Source organism: Ranitomeya variabilis, chromosome 2 (genome assembly GCF_051348905.1).
Source record: "Ranitomeya variabilis isolate aRanVar5 chromosome 2, aRanVar5.hap1, whole genome shotgun sequence".
Lineage (NCBI taxonomy): Eukaryota > Metazoa > Chordata > Amphibia > Anura > Dendrobatidae > Ranitomeya > Ranitomeya variabilis.
This window is the reverse complement of record NC_135233.1, coordinates 732,347,303-732,360,506: the sequence shown is the minus strand read 5'-3', so window position 1 is coordinate 732,360,506 and position 13,204 is coordinate 732,347,303. Positions and strand designations below refer to the sequence as shown.

Here is a 13,204-nt window from a genome sequence, read left to right as displayed (position 1 = left end):
ATTTTTGGAATGTTTAAATAAAAATTAACATTTAACTTTTTTTCACACAAAATTTATTTCAGCTCCAATTTGTTTTATTTTACCAAGGGTAACAGGAGAAAATGGACCCCAAAAGTTGTTGTACAATTTATCCTGAGTACGCTGATACCCCATATGTGGGGGTAAACCACTGTTGGCAGAGCTCGGAAGGAAAGGAGTGCCATTTTACTTTTCAATGCAAAAGTGACACCATTTTGGAAAGTAGACCCCTTAAGGAACTTATCTAGATGTGTGGTGAGCACTTTGACCCAACAAGTGCTTCACAGAAGTTTATAATGCAGAGCCGTAAAAATAAAAAATCATATTTTTTCGCAAAAATTATAATTTCACCCCCAATTTTTTATTTTCCCAAGGGTAAGAGAAAAAATTGGACCCCAAAAGTTGTTGTGCAATTTGTCCTGAGTACGTTGATACCCCATATGTGGGGGTAAACAACTGTTTGGGCGCATGGCAGAGCTCGGAAGGGAAGGAGCGCCGTTTGACTTTTCAATGCAAAATTGACTGGAATTGAGATGGGACACCATGTCGCGTTTGGAGAGCCCCTGATGTGCCTAAACATTAAAACCCCCCACAAGTGATACTATTTTGGAAAGAAGACCCCCTAAGGAACTTATCTAGATGTGTTTTGAGAGCTTTGAACCCCCAAGTATTTCACTACAGTTTATAACGCAGAGCTGTGAAAATAATTTTTTTTTTTCACAAAAATGATTTTTTAGCCCCCAGTTTTGTATTTTCACAAGGGTAACAGGATAAATTGGACCCCAATAGTTGTTGTCCAATTTGTCCTGAGTATGCTGATACCCCATATGTGGGGGGGAACCACTGTTTGGGCGCATGGCAGAGCTCGGAAGGGAAGGAGCGCCATTTGGAATGCAGACTTAGATGGATTGGTCTGCAGGCATCACGTTGCATTTGCAGAGCCCCTGATGTACCCAAACAGTACAAACCCCCCACAAGTGATTCCACTTTTTGTTCGGCAGTATGATAATAAAGCGTTGTTTTTTGGCTCGTTTTTTTTTTTCTTACGGTGTTCACTGAAGGGGTTAACTAGTGGGACAGTTTTATAGGTTGGGTCGTTACGGACGCGGCGATACTAAATATGTGTACTTTTATTGTTTTTGTTTTTTTTATTTAGATAAAGAAATGTATTTATGGGAATAATATTTTTTTATTTTTTCTTTATTTAGGAATTTTTTTTTTTTACACGTGGAATTTTTTTTTTTTTTTACTTTGTCCCGGAGGGGGACATCACAGATCGCTGATCTGACAGTTTGCACAGCACTCTGTCATATCAGCGATCTGACTTACAGCGCTGCAGGCTTACCAGCGCCTGCTCTGGACCCGGAAGTAATCCCTGCAGGACCTGGATGCAGCCCTGCGGCCATTTTGGATCCGGGGCCTGCAGGGATAGGAGGTAAGAGACGCTTGAAGCAACGCGATCACATCGCGTTGCTCCGGGGGTCTCAGGGAATCCCGCAGTGAGCCCCCTCCCTGCGCGATGCTTCCCTGTACCGCCGGAACACTGCGATCATGTTTGATCGCAGTGTGCCGGGGGTTAATGTGCCGGGGGCGGTCCGTGACCGCTCCTGGCACATAGTGCCGGATGTCAGCTGCGATAGTCAGCTGACACCCGGCCGCAATCGGCCACGCTCCCCCGTGAGCGCGGCCGATCGCTATGACGTACTATCCCGTCGGTGGGAATTAAAGCCCACCCCACCTCGACGGGATAGTACGTCATATGGGATTAAGGGGTTAAATTTGATGGTGCCTTTCTGCCGTGCCAAATGTAAAATAGCATCTCTATCCCTGCAGTTGAGGAGACGTGCCAGAAAAGGTCTGGGTGGAGTTCCGGGAGGAAGAGATCTTGTAGGGACTCTGTGGACTCTCTCCACAGAGAACGTTGAAGAGAATTCATCCCCCGAGAGGCCTTGAGCCAACCTTCTAAAAAATGCTCAGGTTGCTGACCCTCTGAGCACTCTGGCAGACCAGTAATTTGGATATTATTTTGACGCAATCTGTTCTCCAAATCGTCTGCCTTCTGTTTCCAGGCGTTTATAGAGCCAGCCACTTTCGTCAATTTTGCCTCCTTGGGAGTGATGGTATCCTCTACACGGGATACTCTTGTTTCCACCTCTGTAATGCTTCCTCTCATGGCCTGCATATCCTGTCGCAGACGTCCCACCTCAGTGTGCACGTCCTCTATTTTTTCAGTGAGAGATGATCTGGTTAAGGATATAGCCTGCATTAATTGCACAGACGCCTGTTTTAGAATCAATTCTTCCTGTTCACCCTCCTCATTACTATCAGAAAGGCGGTTTTTACGTTGAGCCTGTGAGAGGTTGTTTCTAAGAGTTCGTACACCATCAGGGGGATCATCCCTGGCATACTTTTTTAATTTGTCAACAGCTCCTGTTCCCTTAGAGTGATGCATGGCTAACAGCAGCTAGGCACAGCAAGGTGATAACAGGTATATTTTATGAAAGTTCCATGTTCCCAGTCACAGATACAGCAGGGTTAAATGTAAAGTATATATATTATAAGGTGGCTCTGAACAGATGGGGTACTTAGAATTATAAAAGTAGCAGCCTGAGTCCTCACCAGGGTTCCATGTACCAGAACGGACCCACAGCGCCTGCAGGGCAGCAGCAAGGAGGGGGGTAAGCCCTCCAAAGTAATAGCACTGGCAGGTTAAGTGTCCGCCTAATAGGAGAGCGCAGGGCCCAATCTTCCAGAGCACACACCGCACGTCCCCTTAATATTTCAGGATATGTGCTCACCTCTTGGGTAGTACTGCAACGATGGTAAACAGCGCCGCTCCTCTTGCTGTCAGAGCACGCGCTTTAGAATGGCCGCTGTCCCACACAGGCACCGCCGCCCACCCAGGTCTTCCAGCTCCCAGTGCGCCGGAGCTCCACAGCACTCACCCGCAGGCGTCTGGAGACTCCGGAGTCTAAAGGGGGAGTCCCGATGCTGATGGAAGCTGGCGACGCGCTTCGTCTCGTCGGAGTGAGCACCTTAGAAAATGGCCACCACCTCACGTGGATCCCGCCGTCTGTGCAGGTCTCCTCGGCTCCCGGCGTCCCGGATCCCCGCAGCGCCCCTCCGCAAGAGCCACAGGCCTCCTTACGTCCAAGGGTTGCATTGCTGGTAAGTAAATCTTACTAAAAAGGGGTCTTAATCGCAGGATAAGGTCAGGATTCCAGGAGCTCTCTCAAGGTGCGTCCTCTCTCCTCTGCTACATAGCCACGCCCCCACTATGGAGTTATTTTAATGGTCTTTTGAATAAAGGATTCCATTCTTTATCCGATAGTTGTGCCGAACCTTTCCTCCGGTTACCCATAGTTATGCTGTCCCTCACCATCACCATTAGTGTACAGTACCCACCGGTCTCTGATTCTTAGCCTTCTATTCATATGCTAGGGTTGTGAGCTCTTATTTTACTTTTTCTCCCCATGCTATAATATACCTTGTACTTAACAATAAATTACTTTTTATCCAGAACTCTGCCCTAACATCCTGTAATAATTATAGGGGATAACTCAGGAGACTCTTTGCGTGGAACAAGACAACTACAGGACACAGTTTTATAAGTGGTAAAGTCTATATTATCACACGGTGATTCAAACAGGTGCAGAGAGAAACTGAATTCCACAACACTTGGAGTAAATATTAAATGCAGCTTAGCAGTCTATAGGAAACTTCAGAGGAAAATGCAATCAAGCAGAAAGTTTATGAAGCACAGTTATTCCTGAGGAAACTTGACACGAATAAGTCCTTGTTTTAGTCCAAACACAGATAGATATGCTTATAAGGCAGTTCAAGCAATGTCTTATCTCAACCAGGAAGGCTTGGGTGATAATCTCAGGTTTAAGCAGAGCAGCAACAGCTTACATGTCCAGCAAATGCAGATGGAAGTAAACACGAGCAGCAGATGGAGGATTGCTGGAAACTGGTGTATGCAGCAGGAACTCAGAGCAGAGTAGCAGAATAACCACACAGGTTCACAGGAGCAGGTATATAGCCAGGGAGTAACCAGAGTCAGGAGCTGGATGAAAGGCAGAATACTCTAGCACAGACTGAAGGCTGGGGTGGAGTTTTATAGCAGGAAGACACAGTGCACATGAGACCAAAGATGCCATCTTGGAAAAGGGCAGTAATGCACAAAAGGTAATAAAAAATGTTCAGAGTCCTGACATTACTCCCTCCTTAGAAGCGTCCTCAGGACGATCCTGGACCTGGTTTCTCAGTGAATCTCTGATGAAAATGAGAAATCTTCTGTTGGGCATTGATGTTTTCCACAGGTTCCCAAGAGTCTTCCTCAGGGGGATATCCCTGCCATCTTATCAGATATTGGAGCCAATTCCTGCGAATCCTGGAATCAATAATTTCCTCCACCACAAATTGTTCTTGCCCATCAATCACCACAGGCTGCGGAGGTGGCACAACACGTCCCTGGAGGGTATTAGGAGATACAGGCTTTAGTAAAGATACATGAAAAACTGGGTGTACCTTCATAGTCCTAGGCAGCTTCAGCCGGCAGGCCACAGAGCTCACAATACCGTTGATCTTGAAAGGGCCAATGAATTTCTGTCCAAGTTTTTGTGAAGGAACGTTTAACTTCAGATTCTTAGTTGCTAACCACACAGAATCTCCTACCTTGAACATGGGTGCAGGTTTACGGAATCTATCAGCCGATCTCTTATAACGTTCTTGAGCTGTGGTCAGGGATTCCTTCAGAACCTCCAGATTTTGCCTCATCGCAGTCAGCCTTTCCTCCACTGCCGGAACTGGAGAATTAATTGGAGACCTAAGTAAGATACACGGATGATAACCCAGATTGGCAAAGAAAAGTGTAAATTTAGTGGAGGCGCTCTGAGAATTGTTATATGAAAATTCGGCTAATGGCAGCAACTCCAACCAATCATCCTGGAGATGGCTGACATAGCATCTTAGATATTGTTCCAGCGTCTGGTTGGTCCGCTCAGTCTGACCATTTGTCTGGGGATGGTAAGCGGAAGAGAGACACATTAATATTGAGTGCAGAGCAAAACCCCTTCCAGAATCTTGAAGTGAACTGTACTCCACAGTCAGAGATGATCTCATCTGGGACCCCATGCAACCGAAAGACATTCTGTATAACCAAGTTCACTGTATCTTTAGCTGAGGGGAGGCCGCTGCACGGAACAAAATGAGCAGCTTTAGTCAGGCGATCAACTACCACCATGATCTGGGCCGGCTCCAGGTTTTTCTGGGCCCCGGGCGAAAAAGTCTGTGGGCCCCTTTAACACATACCACAATTCATGATGCACAGATACGGCAGATAAATATAGGAATAGTACAATGCCAAAGATTTCACTTCTTACATTACATTAGTGATATCTATTGTACATTCTACAATAGCGCAGAAATCGGACAGTATATTTCTCCATACAGTATAATGAGGCCCATATATTGCCCCATACAGTGTAATCAGCTCCATACAGTTTGAGCCCAATATAATGCTCCATACAGTATAGTGAGCCCCATAAATTGCTCCACACAGAATGGGCCCCATATAATGCTCCAGTATATGATGAGCCCCATGTATTGCTCCATACAGTATAATGAGGCCCATATAATGCTCCATACAGTTTAATGAGGGGCCCATGGTACAGGAATATAGGGGTGCATAAAGATATTGGGATGCACACGGGCACAGGATTGCCGTATAGGGGTGCATATAGAGATATGGGGTGCACACAGACACAGGACAGGTGTACAGGGTTGCATTTAGATATATGCATTTAGATATATGGGAGTACACACAAACACATAGGACAGGAGTTTATGGGGTGCATAAAGATATATTGCGTGCACACAGAGACACAGGACAGGTGTATGGGGGTGCATATAGATATATGGGGGTGCAAACAGACACAAGACATGCATAAAGGAGTGGATATAGATGTATCGGAGTTAGGAGTGCACACAGACACATAGGACAGGCATATAGGGGTACATATAACTATATGGGGTGCCCCCAGACACATGACAGGCATATAGGGGTGCATAGATAGGGGTGCACATAGACACACAGGACGGGCGTATAGGGGTACAAATAGATATATGGGGGTGCACAGACACATAGGACAGGTGTATAGGGGTGCATATAGATATATGGGGGGCACACAGACATTGGACAGGCGTATGGGGGTGCACACAGACACAGGACAGACATTGGGTGCAAATAGCTATATGGAGGTGCACACAGACAGGCATTTAGGGGTACATAAAGATATATAGGGATTCTCACTATACCATGTCTGCTCCCACTTACAAGATCACACACGATACAGGGGTGCAGACAATTGGGGGTCACAGCACATATAAAGCGCTGTTTGGGGTCACTATTTACAGCAGCTATGAGTGGCAGCAGCGCAAGATAGTAAGTGCTGGGTACAAATAGCGCCCTGTGATGGGTGTGGACTTACCCAGTGCCAGGGGCACCAGCAGGGCGCTGAGCCCTAGGGCAGCTCAACACTCCCATGCCAACCCCGGTACCTCCATCTGCTACATGCGCCGGAGTGCAGACCAGACGTCCCCGGAGCCCTGCGTTGCTGCAGGCGTACTCCTTGTAAGGCCCCAGCCGCCAGGTGAGAAGAGCGACGGGTGTATGAGCCTGAGCTCTGCGGCTCCGCCCTCACTGCCTGCAGCAGCCACAGCAGCCTGACATCAACTGCAACTCCAGCCGCTGACAGCCCCTCTGCCATCTTACAGTGTGCTCAGTGCCCTATAGCCGTCATTAAGTCTCCATCTCACGGAGCGCACAGTCAATCTCATGTCTGTGCCGGCTCACGGAGAGCTCAGAGCCCGATCTCAGACAGTCTCATGAAGCGTCCACTGCGCACGTCGGTGTCCCTGATGGCGAGTGGGCCCCTCGCCTTCTCAGGGCCCCGGCACTTGCCCAGGTACGCCGGGTGCTGACGCCGGCCCTGACCATGATTGTATTCATGCCCCCCGATGTAGGCAGCTCCACAATAAAGTCTATTGATATAGACCCCCAAGGGCGGGACGGAACAGGTAATGGTTGTAGAAGACCTGTAGGTGCCACATGAGGAGTCTTGTAACGAGCACATACCTCGCAAGAGAGAACATAGTCCTTGGTATCCTTCAGGCAAGTTGGCCACCAGAAGAATCGGCTCAGGAACTCTTGTGTCTTCTGTACCCCCCTGTGACCAGCCAACTTGGAGTCATGTACCAACTTGAGGCTCTGCAGACGGACGACCTCCGGGACGTAGATACGTCGATCTCTGAACCACATGCCACCCTTAAAGACAAGATTAATATCCACAGGTGGGTTGGCCAGAAATACATCACTGTCATAAAGCCTCCCTGGACTCCTTCCACAAGTCCTGATCGTGGATAACTCCGATGAAATTGGCATCAGATAGAATGGTCTTGGACGGGGCTCCAGGTACGGAATCCGCAGCATGGATTCGGGATAAAGCATCAGCCTTCCCATTACAAGAACCTGGACGGTACGAGATAACAAAGTTAAATTGATTTAAAATAAGTTCCATCGAGACTGATGAGGAGAAAGACATCTAGCGGATCTAAGGAACCCTAAATTGCGATGGTCAATTAGCACTATGATCTGTTGTGCAGCTCCTTGCAGATGATGCCTCCATTCTTTGAAAGCCGCAATAATAGCCAGCAATTCCTTGTCTCCCACGTCGTAATTCTTCTCTGCTGAGGTTAGTCTACGGTAAAAGAAAGCACAAGGATGTAGCAGACCCTTCTCTCCAGTTCTTTGGGAGAGAATAGCCCCCAAAGCATTATCAGAAGCGTCCACCTCCACAATGAAAGAGTGTTGGATCTGGGTGTATCAACAGTGGTGCCGAGGTGAAACAGATCTTAAGCCGATCAAAAGCTTCTTGAGCCTGTGATGACCACTTAAAGGGCTTTTCCTTCTTTGTCAAGGAAGTAATGGGACGGACAATATCAGAAAAATTTCGAATGAAATGTCTGTAGAAATTTGCAAAACCAATAAAACGTTGGACCTCCTTAACGTTCTTGGGTACCGGCCAGTCAAGGAAAACTTGAATCTTACCAGATTCCATGTTCAGCCCCTGGGAAGAGATGATATAACCTAAGAACTGTATCTCAGAACGATGGAACTCACATTTCTCCGGCTTAATATACAGATGGTTCTCTTTCAGACATCTTAAAACAGTTTTGACATGTTCTTCATGTTCCTGTAGAGAGTCAGAGAAGATTAGTATATCATCCAAATAGATCACCACAAACTGGGCCAACAAATCTCTGAAAATGTAATTAGCAAGGTGTTGAAACGTTGCAGGAGCGTTACAAAGCCCGAAGGGCATCACAAGATATTCCAAGTGTCCATACCGGCATCTGAATGCTGTCTTCCACTCATCCCCTGGACGAATACGCACCAAATTATAAGCCCCACGAAGATCCAGTTTAGAGAACACCTTAGCATGGCGGACTCTTTCCAGTAATTCGGGAATCAGAGGCAAAGGGTAACGGTTTCGTATGGTTACCTTATTAAGTTCCCGATAGTCAACACAGGGTCTCGGGGTCCCATCCTTCTTTTTTACAAAAAATATAGGTGCCCCTGCTGGTGAGGAAGAAGGACGTATGAAGCCTTTGGCCAGATTTTCATCAATATACTCCTTTAAGGCTTGAAGCCCAGGTGCTGCCAAAGGGTATACGTTACCAAAAGGAATAGCTGCCCCAGGAAGCAGCTCAATGGGACAGTCATAATGCCTGTGTGGAGGAAGCTGATCTGCATTCTTCTTGTCACAGATGTCAGAGAACTCTTTATATGCTAAAGGTAAAGTAAATACCTGTACATGTGGTTCCGTAGCCGTGGACTCGGGGACAGCTTCTGTTAACACTGAGTTGCTCCTTGTTGGAAAGATAATCTCCTTGGTCTCCCAGTTTATAATTGGGTTCTGATAACGCAACCAATGGATGCCTAAAATCACAGGAAAATGAGAAGAAATTAGCAAGAAAGAAAGTTGCTCCTGATGATTAGGCTCCAACAAAATTTCAAGGGTACGGTCTCCTGATCCACAGGCCAGAGATTAAAGGTGACCCATCCACTGTTTCCATGGTAATTGGAGAGGCTCTTTGCTGAATTTCAATACCATGTTCCTTGGCAAATGCGATATCCATGAAATTGCCACCTGCACCAGAATCAATTATAGCTGCACTGGAAATCCACTGTCCTGAACACAGGATCTTAATAGGGAGAGAACAGTGAGAGTTCTTCTCCTTCAGCTCCTTGGGGGGTGAAGTCATAGAAAGTGAATGGAATGCAGCGTTTAAAGGCAGGCTACATTCAGAGATGTCAGATTCATCATCACAGTTGTCATATTCTACTACCGCTGTTAGCACCTTGTTAGGCCGCTTGGGACACTTGGGACAGTTGATTAAAAAGTGGTCAGACTGACCGCAGTAGAAACATAGACTTTCACGAAGGCGATGCCCCCAGCGCTCATTAATCTCACGCCTCTGAACGGAATCAATTTGCATAGGCACCTCCTCCACCTCCGGAGAGGTTTTTCCCGGCAGGCTCTTTGGAAGGAACGGAAAAGTTAGAAATACTGTTGTATGCAGCAAACTTCTGCCTACTCTCAGTAAAGCGAATGTCTATGCGCACACAATGCTGTATAAATGTATCTAGCTCTTTTGACTCAGAGCGAGCTAGTTCATCTTTTACAATACTAGACAGACCCCTTTTAAAAATAGGCAATTGTGCATAACTGTCCCAATTGGTACCTACCGCTAATCTCCTGAATTCAGTGCCATACTCAATAACAGAACGTTTAGCCTGGCGTAAAGACAATAAAGCAGATTCAGCGGTTGCACGGCGATTAGGATCATCAAACATTAATGCCATAGCGGCCAAGAAATCATCCAAGTTATTTAACCGTGGGTCACGAGACTCAATCATCGGATTCGCCCAGGCGAGTGCTCGTGCGGTCAGTAGCATTATTACACACAATACTTTGGATCTATCAGTAGGAAAACGGTCAGCATGCACATCAAAATATAGCATACATTGATTCACAAAGCCTCGAAATTTGTCACGATCACCATTAAATCTGAATGGGGGCAACTTAGGTGGGCTAGCTGGTGGCGGTTGCCCAGAGGGTAAAGTCATTTGTGCAGCTATTTGTGTGCTTATGTCCTGAAAAGCCCGTCCATACTGGGACTCTATGCCAGCAAGTTTGTTTTCCTGGTCTGCCAAGCGGGTGCTTAAGTCCTGCAAAGTTTGTCCAAACACTTGTTGATTGTGTTCAATGCTTCCAAACTTCTTTTGCAGACCTTCCACATCTTTCTGCAGTGATCTAATTATGGAAGACACCTGCTCTAATCTGCTCTCTGCAGTCATTGTTCCAACAGTCTCCTCTTTTCTGGCTAGAGTATCCTGTAACAATTATGGGGATAACTCAGGAGACTCTTTGCGTGGAACAAGACAACTACAGGACACAGTTTTATAAGTGGTAAAGTCTATATTATTACACGGTGATTCAAACAGGTGCAGAGAGAAACTGAATTCCACAACACTTGGTGTAAATAGTAAACGCAGCTTAACAGTCTATAGGGAACTTCAGAGGAAAATGCAATCACGCAGAAAGTCTATGAAGCACAGTTATTCTTGAGGACACTTGACACGAAAAAGTCCTTGTTTTTGTCCAAACACAGACAGATATGCTTATAAGGCAGTTCAAGCAATATCTTATCTCAACCAGATAGGCCTGCGTGATAATCTCAGGTTTAAGCAGAGCAGCAACAGCTTACATGTCCAGCAAATGCAGATGGAAGTAAACACGAGCAGCAGATGAAGGAGGATTACTGGAAATTGGTGTATGCAGCAGGAACTCAGAGCAGAGTAGCAGGATATCCACACAGGTTCACAGGAGCAGGTATACAGCCAGGGAGTAACCAGAGTCAGGAGCTGGATGCAAGGCAGAATACTCTAGCACAGACTGAAGGCTGGGGTGGAGTTTTATAGCAGGAAGACACAGTGCACATGAGACCAAAGATGCCATCTTGGAAAAGGGCAGTAGTGCACAAGAGGTAATAAAAATGTTCAGAGTCCTGACTGTTGTGAATTCTGCTCTTGGGCTCCCTCCGGTGGTTGTTGGTGGTAGTGCAGTTGTCTTGGGGTTGTCATCCAGGGCAGGTGTTTCTGCTGATTGCAGCTCTACTGGGTATTTAGGTTTGCAGGATCCATGAGTCTTTGCCAGTTGTCCATTGTACCTGGAGGGATTGCATCTCTCTCTGGCTCCTCATGCCCTGCTTCCAATTCAGCTAAGATAAGTATCTGTTTTTTTGTCTCTGTGCACAATGCAGTGTGTTTTGCAATTCAGTGCAATTCATTGTGTTTTTGTCCAGCTTAGACTTTGTTTGGATTTTTCAGTCATGCTGGATTCTCAGGAGATGCAGATATACTTTCTATGTCTTTAGTTAGATGTAGAATATTTGTATTATCTGCTGTGGATATTTTTAGGATTTTAATACTGACCGCTTAGAATTCTGTCCTGTCCTTTTCTATTTAGCTAGAAGTGCCTCTTTTGCTAAATCCTGTTTTTCTGCCTGCGTGTGTCTTTCCTCTTATACTCACAGTCAATATTTGTGGGGGGCTGCCTATCCTTTGGGGTTCTTGCTCCTTTCAGGTTCACGCAGGAGGTTATACCATGAGATCATTCTGTATGACAACATTCATATCACACACTGAGAAACGTGCTATAAGCTATGGTGGAGGCATGTTAATTTTTATTCCTGAATGGTGTTGGCTGCTCATGATTAGTCAGCATTATATAGGGGGGGAAAAGCACATACCTCCAGTATGATGCTGGCTAATCCCACATTTAAATGATTTAAAATAAAGTTTATATTTTAATTGGAAATAGTATCCCTTTATTTTGTTTGCATTCAAGAACTACACCATTATTGAGTTTGCATAGATATTTTTATTTAAAAAAATTGTAATTAATTTTTACTTTCCTTTTGCTTTTTTTTCACCATCTGCAGTTACAGTTATGATTTGAGCCACTCACTTCAATACAATCTTACAATTCTTCGGATGCCCACTGAGATGATGAAGTCAGAGCTGACAACACAGACACGCCAGGAAGGTTTTGATATATTTGAAGATGAAGAATTAAGTAACCATGCAGGAAGCAGTGAGTGTGTCACATTGCTTATTTTCTACATTCAGATTTTTGAAGTTTGTCACTTTATTTTTTTTACTATTCTTTCTTTTAAGGGCTTTAGGCTAGGCGATTTTCCGTGTTTTACTTTTCCTTCTTTAAAAAGAGCCAAAACATTTTTATTTCTCCGTCTACATATTTGTGTGAGGGCTTGATTGTGTGAGGGCTTGATTTTTGAAGGACAAGTTGTGCTTTGAATGACACCATCCATTTTATCATGTGGTGTACTGGAAAGCAATCCAAGTGCAGCAAATCTTTTTTTTTTTTTTTTTTTTCAAAAAGTTCATTCCGAAATGTGTTTTGTTTTTTATTTAAATATGCTTTTCCAGGACAATATGATTACGGTGATACCAAACATACATAATTTTTTTTATTTAAGTAGTGAAAAATTATTCATAATTTGTAAAAATAAATAAATAAAACATTTCACTTGTGCTGCCATTTTCCAAGAGCTGTAATGCTTTCAATTTTTGAGCTATGGAGCTGTATGAAGGCTTGTCTCTCGCTCCCTGAGCTGATGTTTTTTTCAACAATTTTGGGATAGATTCAGACTTTTGATTGCCTATTATTGCTTTTTGATGCACTGCTGAAGTGGCTGAAAAGCAATTTTGGCAGTTTGATTTTTTTTCTTGTTAAAATGATTTAACCAGATCGGTTTAAATTGTATGTTTTGAACGGACTATTACAGACGGGACCCCATCACATATGTTTATTTTGCTTTTATTGGGTAATTTTTAATGAGGGAAACGGGGTGGGGGTGACTTGATCATACATATATATATATATATATATATATATATATATATATATATATATATATATATATATATATATATATATATATATATATATATATATATACACAAAAAGAGCAAAAGAAGGCAGCACTCCAAACACTTTTCAAAGTGAAAAAAGTAGGATTTATTCAGCCCACATCT

General features: G+C 44.7%; 1 protein-coding gene across 3 annotated transcripts in view; it reads left to right on the top strand.

Moving 5' to 3' along the window:
* FIG4 (FIG4 phosphoinositide 5-phosphatase) overlaps nucleotides 1–13,204 on the top strand; it is a 613,672-nt gene that overhangs the window by 202,378 nt on the left and 398,090 nt on the right. For all 3 annotated transcript variants that reach the window (XM_077289568.1, XM_077289569.1, XM_077289567.1), the window contains one exon: nucleotides 12,088–12,239. In XM_077289568.1, coding sequence (XP_077145683.1) covers nucleotides 12,088–12,239 — 152 coding nt within the window. The remainder of the gene's footprint in view (nucleotides 1–12,087; nucleotides 12,240–13,204) is intronic.